The sequence below is a fragment of the Micropterus salmoides genome, unplaced genomic scaffold (assembly GCF_014851395.1).
Source record: "Micropterus salmoides isolate LMB-PRFRI ecotype aquatic unplaced genomic scaffold, ASM1485139v1 Ms_hic_scaffold_14, whole genome shotgun sequence".
Taxonomy (NCBI): Eukaryota; Metazoa; Chordata; class Actinopteri; order Centrarchiformes; family Centrarchidae; genus Micropterus; species Micropterus salmoides.
Window position 1 is genome coordinate 26,995,117 of NW_024040485.1, and position 15,063 is coordinate 27,010,179.

Here is a 15,063-nt window from a genome sequence, read left to right on the forward strand (position 1 = left end):
GGTACATGACTGAAGATATGCTTCAATGCTTCAAAACTCATAGACATTCACTGGCTCAGTACCTTGCTGTGGGGGAAGACAGAGAGGCAGATGGGACACTCCTTAGCCAGCACTCTCTTGATAAACTCCCTGTCGTGGGACTCTCGCACAGCCTGCACTACGTCTTCCAGAGAGTAAGGGGCGCTGTGCTCCAGAAGGAGCGAGAGGGCTAGCTCGCAGCGACCCCAGCTGGGAAGATCATAAACCGCTAGTAACCTCCGACATATGCGCTGGAAAAGAAGAAAGGAATTATGTTGAAGGACACAACAAAGACGAACTTTACACATTCTACCAACTATCCCAGCGTACAAGTGTCCTCATGTTAGCAAACAGTTTCACCCATGCAGCAGACACAGAGCAACATTAGTGTTAAAGTGGATGGTCGAAGGATCCCAGATGCATGGATGACCTGTTTACACAAGACGTTGCATGGCTAACTTACCTTTTCCTCTCAGCAGCGTCTTACTCCCTGTATAATTTAACGACTTGTGGCATTATCAAGAACTGCACTGGACACAACAATTAGGATTAATTTAGAGTAATTTCTCTGGCCACCTGACTGACACTCACTCTCTTTTAGCTCTGGTTGGGTCTCTACCAGCTCCTGAGGGAAATATCTGGCTCTTTAGCTGCTAAATGCTCCACTGTGTTCACCAGCTAATCTCTAACTGTGTCTGTCTGCTGTCTGCTGCTAAACAGGTAGTGTACAGTTGGTTTATCACAGCCTTACTACTACCAGCGACAACTTTCAAATAACACATAGGCCATTCACAAACAGTGCGTATGAATGTTTTATGCACAAATCTAGGATTCATTACCTCAGGATTTTCTTACCTCAATTCAAGTCCACCATTGTTTGCCTGGCTACAGAGGAAAACAGACCGGGCTGTGGTTTCCAAACATTCTCAGAGCTTTGCCATCCCAAAGGTTTAAAATAGCATCATAAGGCTAATATTTTGAGCGCACACATATTTTGTGCACAAAGTAAGAACATTTCTACGCACATATCATGAAAGAGGCCCAGTGTCATTTGTTGTTAATTGTTGTAAAAATGAAAATATAATTTAGTGCAGCTTTAATAGAAATATATAAAGATGCCATTGTCCTTTAAACAAGGCTTGCACTTATTTAAGTAAGAATGATATGTTTCTGTTACCATGGAAGTTTCAGATTGACCCAGAACATTGTTCTTTTATCAACCCTAAAAGTATTTTTTTGTTGTCGGGTTGAATTCACTCATTCATCTGGCCTGACAGTCTCAGTGGTTCAGGACCAAAACACATCTCTGTCTTTCCAATATGAGCTGGAGCTGCAACGATTAATTGATTATTTGTCAACTATTAAATTAATCGGCAACTATTTTGATAATTTATTAATCGGTTTGAGAAAATTTTTAAGAAAAGTTTCAGCTTCTTCAGTGTCAATATATTCTGGTTTCTTTACTGTTCTATGATAGTAAACTGAATACACTTCGGTTGTGGACAAAACTACACATTTGAGGTCATTATCTTCGGATTTGGGAAACACATTTTTCACATTTTTTTTTACATTTAATAGACCAAACAACTAATCGATTAGTTAATAAAATAATTGACAGATTAACCAACAATAAAAATAATCGTTAATTACAGCCGTAATACGAGCCCTCCTGGCCTTAATGTGGAGAAATATTTTGCATTACCATGACATGAAGGAGCTGGATGAGCAACTAAAGAGTTTATGAATTTCTAAATAACAGACTGATAACAGAATCAAGATGGCTGAGGATTGAACTTTTACAGTGACTGGGCCCAGGCCTGATTAAAAGTCTCACCTGTCTATCGGGGTGATGGATGTCTACAGGAGGCTCAGGCTTGTCACTCCAAATGCGCTTGTGGAAGGGTTCCAGTAGGGGCCTCTGCAGCAGGGCCAATGCCCCTCTCACCTCACCACCACTCTGCTTCAATACCTCATGACAGTGAGCCTCATCACTGAAGCCCAGCACAAACAGCTCCTTTACCTGCCAAGTTAGGGTAAAGAATAAATGATACCATCTCTAGACAACGGGAAGACGGATGGGATATTTTCGTGCATCTCTACACATTTTATGGAGGCATATTCGTCACCTTGGCAAGTCTGTCTCTCAGAGCTTGTCTAGCAGCTCTCTCAGTGTCGCCCCCTGCTGTCAGCCAGGCCTGCTTGGCCTCTGCTATGGACAGCTGGACCGCACTCTCTGTTTCTGCAGGGTCCACCTCTTTCCCAGGATCCTCAGCAGGAGCTTGACATGACATGCTCTGTGTTAGAGGAAAGTCAGACAGTAACAAAACACCGCTCACAGCGACAGTCAGAGGAATTTAACGATGTGATTTGTCAGGATTAGGCAGATATTTATTTGTAAAGAGAAGCGTACTGACTGTGTACTCTGTTGTGGTCTTTTCAGAAACAGACTGAAGGGAGGATGTTGTCACCAACGCCCTGATCTGGTCTAACAGCACAGGAAGCTCTGTCTTTAACCACTTGCAGGGCAGGATGCTGCTGTCCCCAGCTACCCTCATGCTTGTGTACACCTCCTCTGGACTTATTCCTTTCTTCTCCCCATCCTGACACAGACACAAAGGACAGATACACTAGTGTACAGATAATGAATTTAGTCTAGATCCAAGGACAATGAACGGTGATGAAGGTGACTTGCTCTAATCAGCTGAATCAGTTTCAGCCCCTCCTCCTTCATCAGCCTCTGCCTGCAGGGGTCCAAGTCTTCAGGGGCGGGCTTTTTGGGTTTGATTGGCAGAGCGGGGACCCGTCTGACTGGAGAGGGAGGCCGGAGCTTCACAGGCAAGGGTGCGGGCTCTGGACGAGCCAGGTCACACATCTCACACACTGTAGCAGGAGAGTAGTTCAGATAGGTACAGAACTGACACACCCACTGGGCAGAGAGACACAGAGAGACAAAGAGAGACAGAGAGAGACAGAGAGAGGGAGTCACAAGCTATATAAAAGTCAAAACATTACTTGCAAATGTTTCTGTGTTGACTGCATACCCTGAGCTATGATCAATCTTAGTCACATCCAAATGTGATTTTGTGTAGTATAGGATCTTTAAGAGAGCCCTCCTGAATGCACTTACAGTTGAAATGATGGGGGACAAAATCCACAGTCCTCGTTCTGTGCAAAAATACATTTCAAAGGTCATATGAGTCTTCAACAGTCTGAGTTGGTTAAACAAATTATCTCCCAAAGTTACAGTCCTTTTAGTACAGAATTCCCTTTTTGTGTTTCCACAGACAGTGTTTTGTTGCAGTGGAGGGACAGTAACACAAAAAACTGTAACTTTGGATGCTCACTCGATTTGTTTAACTCAGACTGCTGAAGCCTCACACAAGACAGAAAAAAAACACTAACCTCTTGAAATTTTGAAATATACAACTTAAAATTGTAAAAGTAATCTCCATATGTGTTGAATAGTATATTTGTCTGTCCACAAATTGCACATTTCTGCTGCAGAATAATCCTCTTTTGGACCTGTGACAAGTCAGAAAGAACAAACTCCTGTATGCTGCCTTCATGCATCATGTCTCCAGACTATCAGGCAAGAAGGTTATAATATACCTTTCACAGTGATTTAAAATACCTGCTGTTATCTGATTGTGCCTGCACAATCTATAAAGTTTCATCTAGAGGGCTGAAGCCCATTTCCATTTGTCATTTTAATTTTAATTACAGTACACTACATAGAATTTAAATGTGATAATTTTCTTAATTTGATTTTTCTTGTTACGTGTCCCAATCTGTATCAGGAAACCTCTTACATATTAGCAAGGGCCTTATTCTCACTGGGAACGATATTTCTAAATCTGGCTTTTGCACTCTATTTAAATTCATAATTACTACATAGTTTCCTTTTGCTGACCAGATGTAATACAGATAGTAATAAAGATCTTAATGAGAATAACAGATTCTGTTTTCTGTATCTCATCCCCAGTCATTTCCTAGAAAAGAACTGGTGCGTATCTGTAAATTCTTATGTTTAAATTACAGTAATTAGAGGTGAATTTGAGAAAAGTGTCCCATTGATACAGTTACAGTGATTGATTCCATACGATTGCTAAAGTGTCATTCAGCAGGTCTGAACTAGCTTATCAGACACATATTACAGATAATACACTCACAACATCTGCTCATTTAAAGTTAAGTTGAGTCAAACAATATTATGGTGATGTAATTTAGAAAGGGCTTTCTCTCCGAGAAGAAGTAATTTTCGTTCCCAGTGAGAATAAGGCCCTTGCTAATATGTAAGAGGTTTCCTGATACAGATTGGGACACGTAACAAGGAAAATCAAATTAAGAAAATTATCACATTTAAATTCTATGTAGTGTACTGTACCTGAAGATGAAAATTAAAATTAAAATGACAAATGGAAATGGGCTTCAGCCCTCTAGATGAAACAGACAACAGCAGGTATTTTACATCACTGTGAAAAGTATATTATAACCTTCTAAAAGTTCAGCTTTTCTTTCTTGCCTGATAGTCTGGAGACATGATGCATGAAGGCAGCATACAGGAGTTTGTTCTTTCTGACTTGTCACAGGTCCAAAAGAGGATTATTCTGCTTCCTTACAGACAGACAGTAACTGTGTTTGTCCTTCAAGGAACCTTTGAAGATGCTGGTCAGCAGGAAGCTTTAGTCTGTGGTCGATGTGTTTATCCTGTAGCAGCCATGAACCAGATCAGATGATGTGAGGATTCATTTTCTGAGTTGTTGCTGCAGAGCACAGTATCCCTCTGCGACTCGATCTAACTCACTCTGTTGGCTATGGAAGAAATTGATTTAAAATGACATCTTCTCGGAGAGAAAGCCCTTTCTAAATTACATCACCATAATATTGTTTGACTCAACTTAACTTTAAATGAGCAGATGTTGTGAGTGTATTATCTGTAATATGTGTCTGATAAGCTAGTTCAGACCTGCTGTGTTGTTAAAGCCCCTGATAACTAGTATTCCCTTTAAAAATATTTGTTTAAAACTCTTAAACTGCTTCATCAGGACTGTGGTTGTGATTTTATTGGTGCAAGGATGTGGCTTCACCTTTTGTCCCACTGAGCCCTGCCAACTTTGAACCAGGGAGAAATGTGCAGACAAAAACACATTTTACAAGAGAGAATTCAGAAATTATTTAATTTGGCAAAAAAGTGTATGTTCAAGTAGGACCCAATAATTCATACTAAGAAGCTCACTGAGCATATTAGACATATCAAACAGGATTACAAATGTACTACAGAGCCTGTAGAGTCCTGAAAGATTTTTTTTCTTTTAATATTGTTTGCACAAGATAATAACATGTTTGCACAAGACAAAATATCTTGTGTGCACAATTAGGGGCTCCGTACAAATGAGTAACAGACGAAAAGGTAAGAAACTGAGAGGAAGACATCACCATTATTACATTTCTGTTCTGTTAGCTTGTGCTGTGCCTCTTTTTTCAGCTCACCACAAACAGTTAACTGACCTGGCTGTCAGGGTCACCAGGCATGCCCAGTACGGGTGCTGGTGGTCTTGGGGGGGTGATGGGTGGGTGTGATGGGGTCACTGGAGGTCGTGTGGCCAAACGAGGTCTTTCACACACCTCACACAGAATACTGCTGGCTGCATTCACCATGGTACAGCTCTTACACTGCCACTCTGAGAAGAACACACACATAAATAAGTCAGTTCATTGTATTCACATTATTATCAGTCACAATCATGTCCTCAATGGCCATTACTTGCTTTCATAACAAGTAAATAAGCCGTGGCCATTGTCATGTGACAATAAAAGTGAAAATAGCGACAGGCCAGAGAAAAAGACAGAAAGTGTCCAAAGTAAAGAATCACCCGTAAAAAGGTAATGTTAGAATTTAAAGTAAATCATGATTGCTAGTTGAGATGAAGGCTAGCAAATGCAAGGCACAATTCTTAGTTGTAAATGTATAACCGTGCGTTAATAAAGTTCTCCAACTGGTTAGTCCATAAGTGGTTTTACAGTGAAAGGAGTTACACAGCTGACTCCGGTACTGAGGGCACCAAGTAAAAGTATTTCTTATCAGATGAATTGATAGAATACTCGATTACTAAAATTATCGAGGTTGTTTGTGTTCTCCTGTATTTCCAGGAAGTCAGTGAATGTGTTGAGCCTGTCACTGAATGTGTGACATGTGTAAAATCCTGTCAATCATTTATTTACAGCCCACAGTAGCCTGTATTACGCCGACGGCTTCAGAGCGATGTGTGGGCGATCGAAAATCTGCAGGCCGGTTGAGAGCTGCTTAACTTGGGCTAGAAGAGCAGGGAGCAGCGCTCCAGCTTTTGGACAAATAAACACCCGTGGTTGGACTGGATTATGCTCTGACAACTACGCCGTTTGCTCGAGGGAGGAGCTCGGAGTGAACTAACATTACTTGGGATTACAATGTTGATTTATCTTCACTCGAGCTTCTCAGCAGCTAGATTCCGTGCACATCCGGTTCAAGTGTTGTTAGCGTCGTTTGCCACTACTTCATATTTTATAAAAACCGGACAAAACTGGACATAGCGGGGAGAAAAGAAAGCGAGGAGGTTGAACTACCTGGTGAGTTCAGAAAACATGTGTACGTAACTTTATTCCAGCTATCGTTGTACTTTACTGTGACCAAGTTAGCATAGCCCTGATCGACCCGAACTCCATTCAGAAAACAAACATTTTAGAAGTTGTTGTCCTGCTGTCTTCCTGAAAGACCTGACAAAGCATGAATTCATATTTTTAACAAAACTGCATCATATTGTAGTTATTTCGGCATCAGTTTGATCCGTTTATTGCTATTTAATTTTGCACAGCAAAATGTTTACTTTGGGTTCACACAGCTGTAGTAATGGCGAGTTGTGTGTGAACACTCCAGGGATGTCCAGCGATAAAACCACCGCGAGGTAAGCGTTGCATGGATTAAATTTGCGTTTGGTCTGAATGCACAGTAAGAGCTATTGTCCCTGACATCACAGCTCCCAGGGACGCACAAACCCCTCCACCGTTAAGGTGGTGATTCTGAAATTATCATGAGTGCATACTTCAATGAACACAACAAGCGTAACAACTTGCCCCAGTGTAACAGCAGGGGCAGTTAGTCAAGGGTAGATGCCATAGATTTATAGATTAATTTGCTTTTGTCTCATTTTCTATTTCCATAAGAAACTAGAACGTAGTAGAATAAAGGAGATGGGATGGGATGTAATAAGAGACAAAACAGACCAGTGATGGTGGCAGGGGGAGATTCATCTGCTTTACAGCTGATCGATTCCAAGCGAGGGCGCTCACACTCCTCACACAGCACATCCTGGACAGAGTTGACTTTAGTGCAGTGAAGGCAATTCCAGGTGGAAGAACTGAAACACAGGATGAGGGTTATACTTTAATACCAATTTGTATAAACAGAATATACCATTAGCTATCACACCATATCCATACATATTGATTTTGTTCACACATTTCTCATCTCACAGTTCACTCAGTTCCAATACTTTGAAGTCCGCTGTCTAAAGTGTCACTAGACTTTCCTGTGGAGCATTGGCTGTAGAACAGTAAGATCAGAGTATTCTCAGTTTATATTGCCAGCTACTTTTGATCCTGACCTGTGACTATTCCTGTTTTGGGATGATGATGATGATGATGGGACAGCTGTCCGACGGTGGTTGGCCCTCTCAGGGTTGGAGTGGTACAGTCTGTCACAATCTGAGCAGAGCCCCTGGAGGCAAGTGAGGCAGTGGGCAGAGATACGGAATATTTGACAGATAGCGCAGTTTTCTGAAACAGAGATAACAATCCACTGTGCAAAACACTTTCACAGTATTGTCTACTATAACCTATAATGTGTGAAAGAAAGTCTCAGCAACTGACTCTCTATAACCTTTAAATTTCCGGATTTGCTTAGTTGAATAGCCACAGACGTTTGGTCGAGGTCAAGGAATTAAATTGTTTCTAGGATATTTATTGAATACTGTCAACACACTCCACTTGTCTGTTCAACTGCAGACACTGAGCAACTAAAGGTCCAACTCCTCTGCTCATTAAACGCCCGCTCCTTAATGTCTAAATCTATCATTATGTGTGATATAAGTAACTATAATACTATTATTTTCTATGGTGGCATTTTCAAAGGAGGAGTTAAAACACACAAGAGGGAGTAAGGGATTGATATAGTTAAGGAAGTAACTGTGTTCCTGGATGGTAAAACGACACTGCATTAGTACAGTTGCTTAAGTATATCTATGGTATGTAGTTGCTGTGGTTGGCTAGCAAATAACAGGCCTCAGGGCTGTTAGGAGGTTGAATGTTCTAGGTGAGCTCTTTAGCGTGAGTAAGTAGCTGCTAGGTGGGCGTATCAGGAGGTTACTCTTGCTTTGCTAGGTATTGCTAGTGAATTCTAAAGAGCAACGCACTGGCAGTAAAAACTGTGTCAAAACGCCCATGCACATTGTTTTCTAGTACACTGTGGTTTTAATTGCCTTGATGCATCAGGATATGCCACTGTCCTATTTTCCAAAAAAGCAGCTATTTATCACAACCACTCCCTGGCACATCCAGGGCACAGTACTTAAATAGTACATATTCTGTCTTCTGTGTGCTACGGGCATCAAATGATGTGCATCAAATGTGCTGTGCATAGCTGCCCTTGGAGCCTTCTTAGGTGGTTAGTTGAGCACAATTAGCAATTAATTGAAATGCATCTTTAAAAAAAAATAAATAAATAGTGTTAACACCTCAGCTTCTAAAATATGAAACCTGTTACCTGCAAGAAACTTTTTCATCTCTTAACAATCATGTTTTTTATCAACTTTATTAATAAAGCACTTTTTAAAACCAAATTACAAATAGTTTTACAATAAAAACTACTAATACAAGCACATACAATGCTAAACAAAGATATACAGAAGAATATTTTCAACAAATACCATCAGTTAAGAAAAAACCATAAGAGAAAAGTGAGTCTTAAGAAGAGATTTAAATGAGGACGTTGACTTTACTGTCCTGAGATCCTGTGTGATGGCGTTCCATAGCTGAGGGGCCCGGAGAGTAAGGGCCCCATCACCTTTAGTGGCAAGAATTTGGTACCATTAATAGGGCCCTGCCAGTGGATTTTAAGCCGCGATCAGGCTCATAGGGAGTTCACAGATGCAGATCACAGATATAAGCTGAAGTGTGACCATTCAAGGCATTGAAAATTAAAGAGCAGTAAATGAATCTGTATATATGTATGTATGTATGCATACATACATGTATACATGTATATATGTGTCTCATACAGATATGTCTGTATATATCTTGCATTAAATTTGTCTTCCGTCTAAGTGCAGAATGCAATGATGCTGAGAAGACAACGTTGGTATGTGGGCTTACAAGAAAAACTGTTCTGACACGCGTAATATGTCACCAGTGTGTGGCTCTTTTTACATTCATAGCACAAATACAATAGAGTGCCACCATGATGTAGACACATTAAACACTAATCTACTGACATAATCAAGTGGTCAGCGGTTTCTCGTCTCACCTGGGTGTTTGTTTGAGGAAGTGGAAAAGACCTGAATGGACCTGAGACTTTGGTGGTTGGAGGACAGAGAGTGGCCACGGCTGCCCTCTCTGGAGGAGTGATGGTGCAGGGGGAAAGCTAGAGACTTGGTCTGACTGTCTGAATGGCATGAAATGGAGGGGGAATTGTAGGCCACAGCGTCAGTGTTGAGACCCACATCCTAAGAGGAGAGAAGAGTGGGTAAAAGCTCACTTGAAAACAGGTCATCAGAAACTTCAAAATAAGAGATGGTTCATTCTGAGTAATGTAATAATACATTTTTTATCAGACAAGATGGCTCTATCACCTCACCAGCCCATAGTACGAGGATAAAAAAGGAGGATAATAAAAAGGGTATATAATTATAAGACTGGTCTCATAACTAATTCAATATTAAAATCATAGGGGAGCGCTTAAATAATATATCAGACAATTTTGGTATAATTCTTTAACCTGACAAAAAGGCTTGCAGGCCTGAAGAGGCAAAGAAATGGAAAATAACTGCCCTCATAAGAGGTCTTTACTTTCCTCACATTAAAGGATAAGCTCATGGCTGTCTTAAAGCAAAAAGGGAGGTGCCCATATGAACATTGAAAGAGGTTTTGCTTCCTCCTGTTCATATCACTCATTAAGAGATCCCTTCATAGTGCACTTTAAATGTAAGTGATATAGGACTAAATCACCAAAAGTTTATCTGAAGCTAAAATGTGGCTTCAGCAGTCCAAGGTAGTTAAATCAAGTGGCTATCTTCCAGTTACAGCCTTCTTGCTTAGAGGCAATTTTATACTAAAAAGACTAACTTTGGATGATACTCACTAGATTTGACAGACTAATAACAGACTGCTGAAGGCTCATTCACTTAATACAATACATATCAGGTTTGAAACTGCTTTACTTGATGTACTCTTCAAATGAAATGCGTAACTGAAGGGGTGGTCACGGGGCAGTGGAAAATACACATGCATTTTGTGTGAGAGACCTGTGGTCGATTTCCACTGCAGCACATCCACCATGTGTGTGTCCCTGAGGCAAACACTTAACCCCTAGTTGCTCCAGAGGCGTGTGACCTCTGACAGACGCTTTGGATAAAAGCGTCGGCTAAATTAATAAATGTCAGATTTGATGGTGGTACCTTGTGTCTCAGTGTAGGGATGATTCTCTCATAGAATTCAGGGTGGGGATGAGCCTCCTGGGATCAAACCAATAACAAGTTAATAATGCCTTTTAATTCAAGCCAAGCAAAAAGTACAATGCACCACGTACACAACCTGTACATATATAAAAATAAAGCAGTTTTTGACTACACAATCACCATATCAGCTTCTGAAACATTATCCTACAATCATTACAACAATAATTGCTGTATCACAACCCGACTGACTGGGTTATCCCATTTGCACATATTTGGTGATGTCAAAGCTCCAAACAAACTTGTGTTGAGATCGATGAAGTAGCACAGCTGTAGCTGCATTTATGCAGTTCAGGTGGTGCAGTGCAATTAGTTCAGTAAATGTGAAACTGAGCTATTTATGTAAAAACTGTAATTCGTAATATTAAGGGTCTGTGCTGAGTGAGTCTTACTAATGTCCTCCAAAAGTTCTTACAAAGTCCTTTCCTTTCAGAGAATACCTGCAACCATCACAAAGCAGCAATCCTCTGTTGCTTACATGGAGAATAAATAAACAATAATACGTCATTATTACTGAGGCACTGACTATTCATATACATCCTTTATTAGAAAAAAATCTACTGACATTTTAGTCAACTATTAGACCATCTGGACTGTATTCAGTGCGCAGGTGCTATTCTGAAGTCAGGAGTGTTCACACTTGTGTTGCCACACAGTGGTCTGTTACATATTATACAAAATAGAAATTTTTTAAAGTCTTCTTTGGCTCTACAGCAAACTAGGGAAAGTCTGACGCAGTAACAACTTTACTGGAGCAAACAGAGTTATAAGGAATATTCATGCCACTTCTGCAAACCCACGGAAATCAATAAAGCTTAAGTAGCTAATAAAAATGCAAAAAATACACGCACACACACACACCTTAATAAGCATTTCTAGTTCCATCCTCAGGCTCATCACTTCAAGTGTTACTGCAGCAACTCGGCCCACATCTGGATCCGTGACATCATCAGGGAAGCTGAGCCCATCTGGCTGCTGATTGGAGTAACCATAAAGACAGAGCACTGCTCGTCCTCCCTGGGAGTGGAAAGAACAAACAGGACGTGATGTGAACACAACTTTTAATGTTTACTTTCCCAAACAGTTAAGAATCAATTTAGACCTTTCTAGGTTTGTTACATAAAATAAAATGAGAGTAAAAGGGGACAGGATTAAAAGAAAATGTTGTTTAGGGACAGGGTAAAGACATATTTAGGACAAGATCAGGACAAGATTGGAAGGTCCGTAAAGATTTGTTAAAATGCATTTGTATTACTTCCTATTGTTTTACAATCTTTGGACTACTTAAGTAGCATATTTTTATAGAGCACTTGCTACACTCTATAATGTGTTTTTGTTACCTGAATACCATCAACAGTGGCTCTGAACACTGGGTTGTTGTGTTTCACTGTCCTCCAATACTTTGGCCTGTTGGGATTTGTCAAGTTACAGCCATACTTTTCCAGGATGTTCAGTGCTGTAGACAAGCGCTGGACAGACGCAAGGGTCTGAAGAAGAAGGAGAGAGAATAGTTGATTTGGCCACAAGTTGAATAGCTTTAAGGTTTAAGTTTAATCTGAAATAGAAACATGCTATTAATCTCAAATCCACCCATAATCTCAGTTAGGCTCTGTAGATCTGATTGGGTGTAGATTTGTATTGGTCTAAATATAAGGCAGATCTATCACAACATTGTTCACATTCAAAATGTAAATCCCATCTTTTCTCCTCTACCTTCTCAACAAAAGCAAGTAAGAGCATTTCCCAGAATGTCAAACTATTCTATAAAATGTGATAATACATTTAAAATATGTAAATATGGTATATGTGTTTCTTATCGGAGACCTCTCCACCTAGGTCTCTCCCCATAACTCCACATACATTACATACATACATTTTAAACATTTTAGTGATTTTCCACAAAACTTCAAATGAAAAGGAACATTCATCAATAAAAACTAAATTGAAAGAATTGAAAGCATACCTCGATGATCCCATATACACAAGTGTCAAGCTAGCATTTAAAGAGCAACACAATCAATGGACATAATTGTGTCTCCTACAGTAAAAGACATTTAAAAGGATATTTTAACACATCAGGTTGCTTCAATCAAATTCAATATCCAGTGCACCAACAATGTTGTCAGCAATTTAATGAATCAAATGGAACAGCAGTCCAAGTCACTTTGTAGTGCAACATTCTCTGCAAAAGCCACTTCGCTCTGATAAGACAGCAAATTAGCGACAAACGTGGCAAGCTAGAGAACGTCGAGGCTAAACTGGCAGATCTTAAAGATAGATAAAGCCACATGTGTAAAATGACTACGTAGATCAGTGACACCAAGTCTACGATGGACACAAACTAGCCAACCAACTACTATGGACATCTGATGTTAGACATTGGCTTTGAATGCTCTATCACTCATTCATCATATTCGACTGTTTAAAAGAAGTTAACGTAGCCACTGTGATGTCACACATTGATTTGCCTGACAGGTCACCATGGTAGCGACTTGTACAGCATACTCTGCTTCATTATCAATTTTCCTCTAAATTGGTCCATAATTTGCTAAATGAACATCCTGCTGTGTTGTCTTGAAACTAGCGATTGAGACCATAAAGTCATGAGGAAAGTGTTTACTGAGGTAATAAATCAAATGAGAAGTAGGGTCAGTTTCTCATATTCCATGCAATCTGACTTGCAACCAGTGGACTCACCCCCTGCTGGCCATTAGAAAGAATGCAGGTTACCCTTGCTCATGTTCCTTATTCTCAACATCGGTTGATGGCACAGAATGTATAAAAGAGGTGGACGTAGCCCATGGGTCTGAACATTGAAGTGATGTATTTATCATTGACGTCAGTAGGAGACTCAAGCACATTTAAAGAGGTTACTTTGTCAAATACCTACGTGTGTTGACTCAGCAGGGAGAACAATAAATGAAAAAAGGTGATCTACAGGATAATACATAATTGAAAATAATACTGAATGCCTGAGAGCCTTACAGAATTATATTCTATTATACCTTTTATATTTTGAATTCTCACCTGGAGCCTGATTTCTTTGTTTTCCTCTACACTAAATGTGATCTACATTTGGTAGATCCCTGGTAAATATTTAACAAACAAATAAAGAGCTATTAATTCTACTGTAATGGGCATTAATAATTCTCCTGTTATCTTATTGACTTTATTTTGACGTCTGTTGAATTCTGTTATATCAATGCTTCCTATCCTATTATCAGATCACTATCTTGTCACGTGCAAAATATTAAATTCTCCTGCAGAGAGATGGCATTTTTCCTACTATCGGAGGTCAACAATGGCCTTTGGTTGGAATCCATCCAAGTTCTTTTCTTTTCCCGTCTTCTACACTTTAATGAGTTAGGTAGATTTAAAGGACATAACTGACCTCCAGCAGTAAAACTTTCATTGAGAATTGAATGAAGGACCAGTATCCCAGGCTCAGGATGATCCCTGGACTCATCAACAACTCATATAGGGGACAAAAGAATAAAGGAACTGAGACTACAATGCAAAATTAAATGTACATGAATTGATATGACATGCCTAGTTACTGATACGAAACAGAGTCAACAGGCTAATATTGATGCAGGATTAACAGAAACTAAACTAAGAGGAAGTGTTTACACAGATTCCTCAATTCTGCCTGTTCTGGGGCTCCCCCCTCCTCTTCTCATCCCTCTCGGTTAAGGCAATGCACATTACTGACATGTATTGATTTTATTTTACTATTTCAATTGCTGTGCTTATGCTGTAAGTATATGCAGGGGTCTACAGCTTCGGGGAACATTATGAAATTCAGGGGAAGCTCTAAAATATACTAATTTTGGTGCCAGTTTTTTTCCTGTATAAAGGGTGAATAGTAAAGCACTTGTCAATGTGTGTGTTTATTCTGGCATAACAATTTCCGATAATTTGTGATTGCTACTGTGAGCACCACTAGAGTGAGAAAATTATGGAAAACAGTAGTTTTATAAGGTATGAATGTAGAAATGAAAAAAACCTAGCCTTGGGCAATTTGGATTCTTCAAAGCATAAATAATAAAACAGATTCAGATGCAGAAATAGATTAATTATTTTATTAATCTGAATAAAAATGAATGAGTCACTCTCTGTAATCCACATGTGGTGTTTAAAGGAGAAAGCTGTGAATGTGATTAACCATGATTGTCACACACTCAGACATCACCTATAGTGTCTGATAATGTATTCTTTCTCACCAAGGATGAGGCAGTCGGCATGCATCCCACACGGCATTCACACTTTACAACACGGGACA

At 39.8% G+C, this 15,063-nt stretch overlaps 1 protein-coding gene across 2 annotated transcripts in view; it reads right to left on the minus strand.

Moving 5' to 3' along the window:
* LOC119902552 (E3 ubiquitin-protein ligase RNF31) overlaps nucleotides 1–15,063 on the minus strand; it is a 39,593-nt gene that overhangs the window by 20,995 nt on the left and 3,535 nt on the right. For both annotated transcript variants that reach the window (XM_038718821.1, XM_038718822.1), the window contains exons 3-14: nucleotides 12,122–12,268; nucleotides 11,643–11,798; nucleotides 10,725–10,781; nucleotides 9,575–9,773; nucleotides 7,659–7,830; nucleotides 7,279–7,412; nucleotides 5,527–5,699; nucleotides 2,711–2,944; nucleotides 2,433–2,618; nucleotides 2,145–2,312; nucleotides 1,853–2,038; nucleotides 63–269 (exon numbers count right to left, since the gene is read on the minus strand). In XM_038718821.1, the coding sequence (XP_038574749.1) occupies nucleotides 63–269; nucleotides 1,853–2,038; nucleotides 2,145–2,312; nucleotides 2,433–2,618; nucleotides 2,711–2,944; nucleotides 5,527–5,699; nucleotides 7,279–7,412; nucleotides 7,659–7,830; nucleotides 9,575–9,773; nucleotides 10,725–10,781; nucleotides 11,643–11,798; nucleotides 12,122–12,268 (2,019 nt within the window). The remainder of the gene's footprint in view (nucleotides 1–62; nucleotides 270–1,852; nucleotides 2,039–2,144; nucleotides 2,313–2,432; nucleotides 2,619–2,710; nucleotides 2,945–5,526; nucleotides 5,700–7,278; nucleotides 7,413–7,658; nucleotides 7,831–9,574; nucleotides 9,774–10,724; nucleotides 10,782–11,642; nucleotides 11,799–12,121; nucleotides 12,269–15,063) is intronic.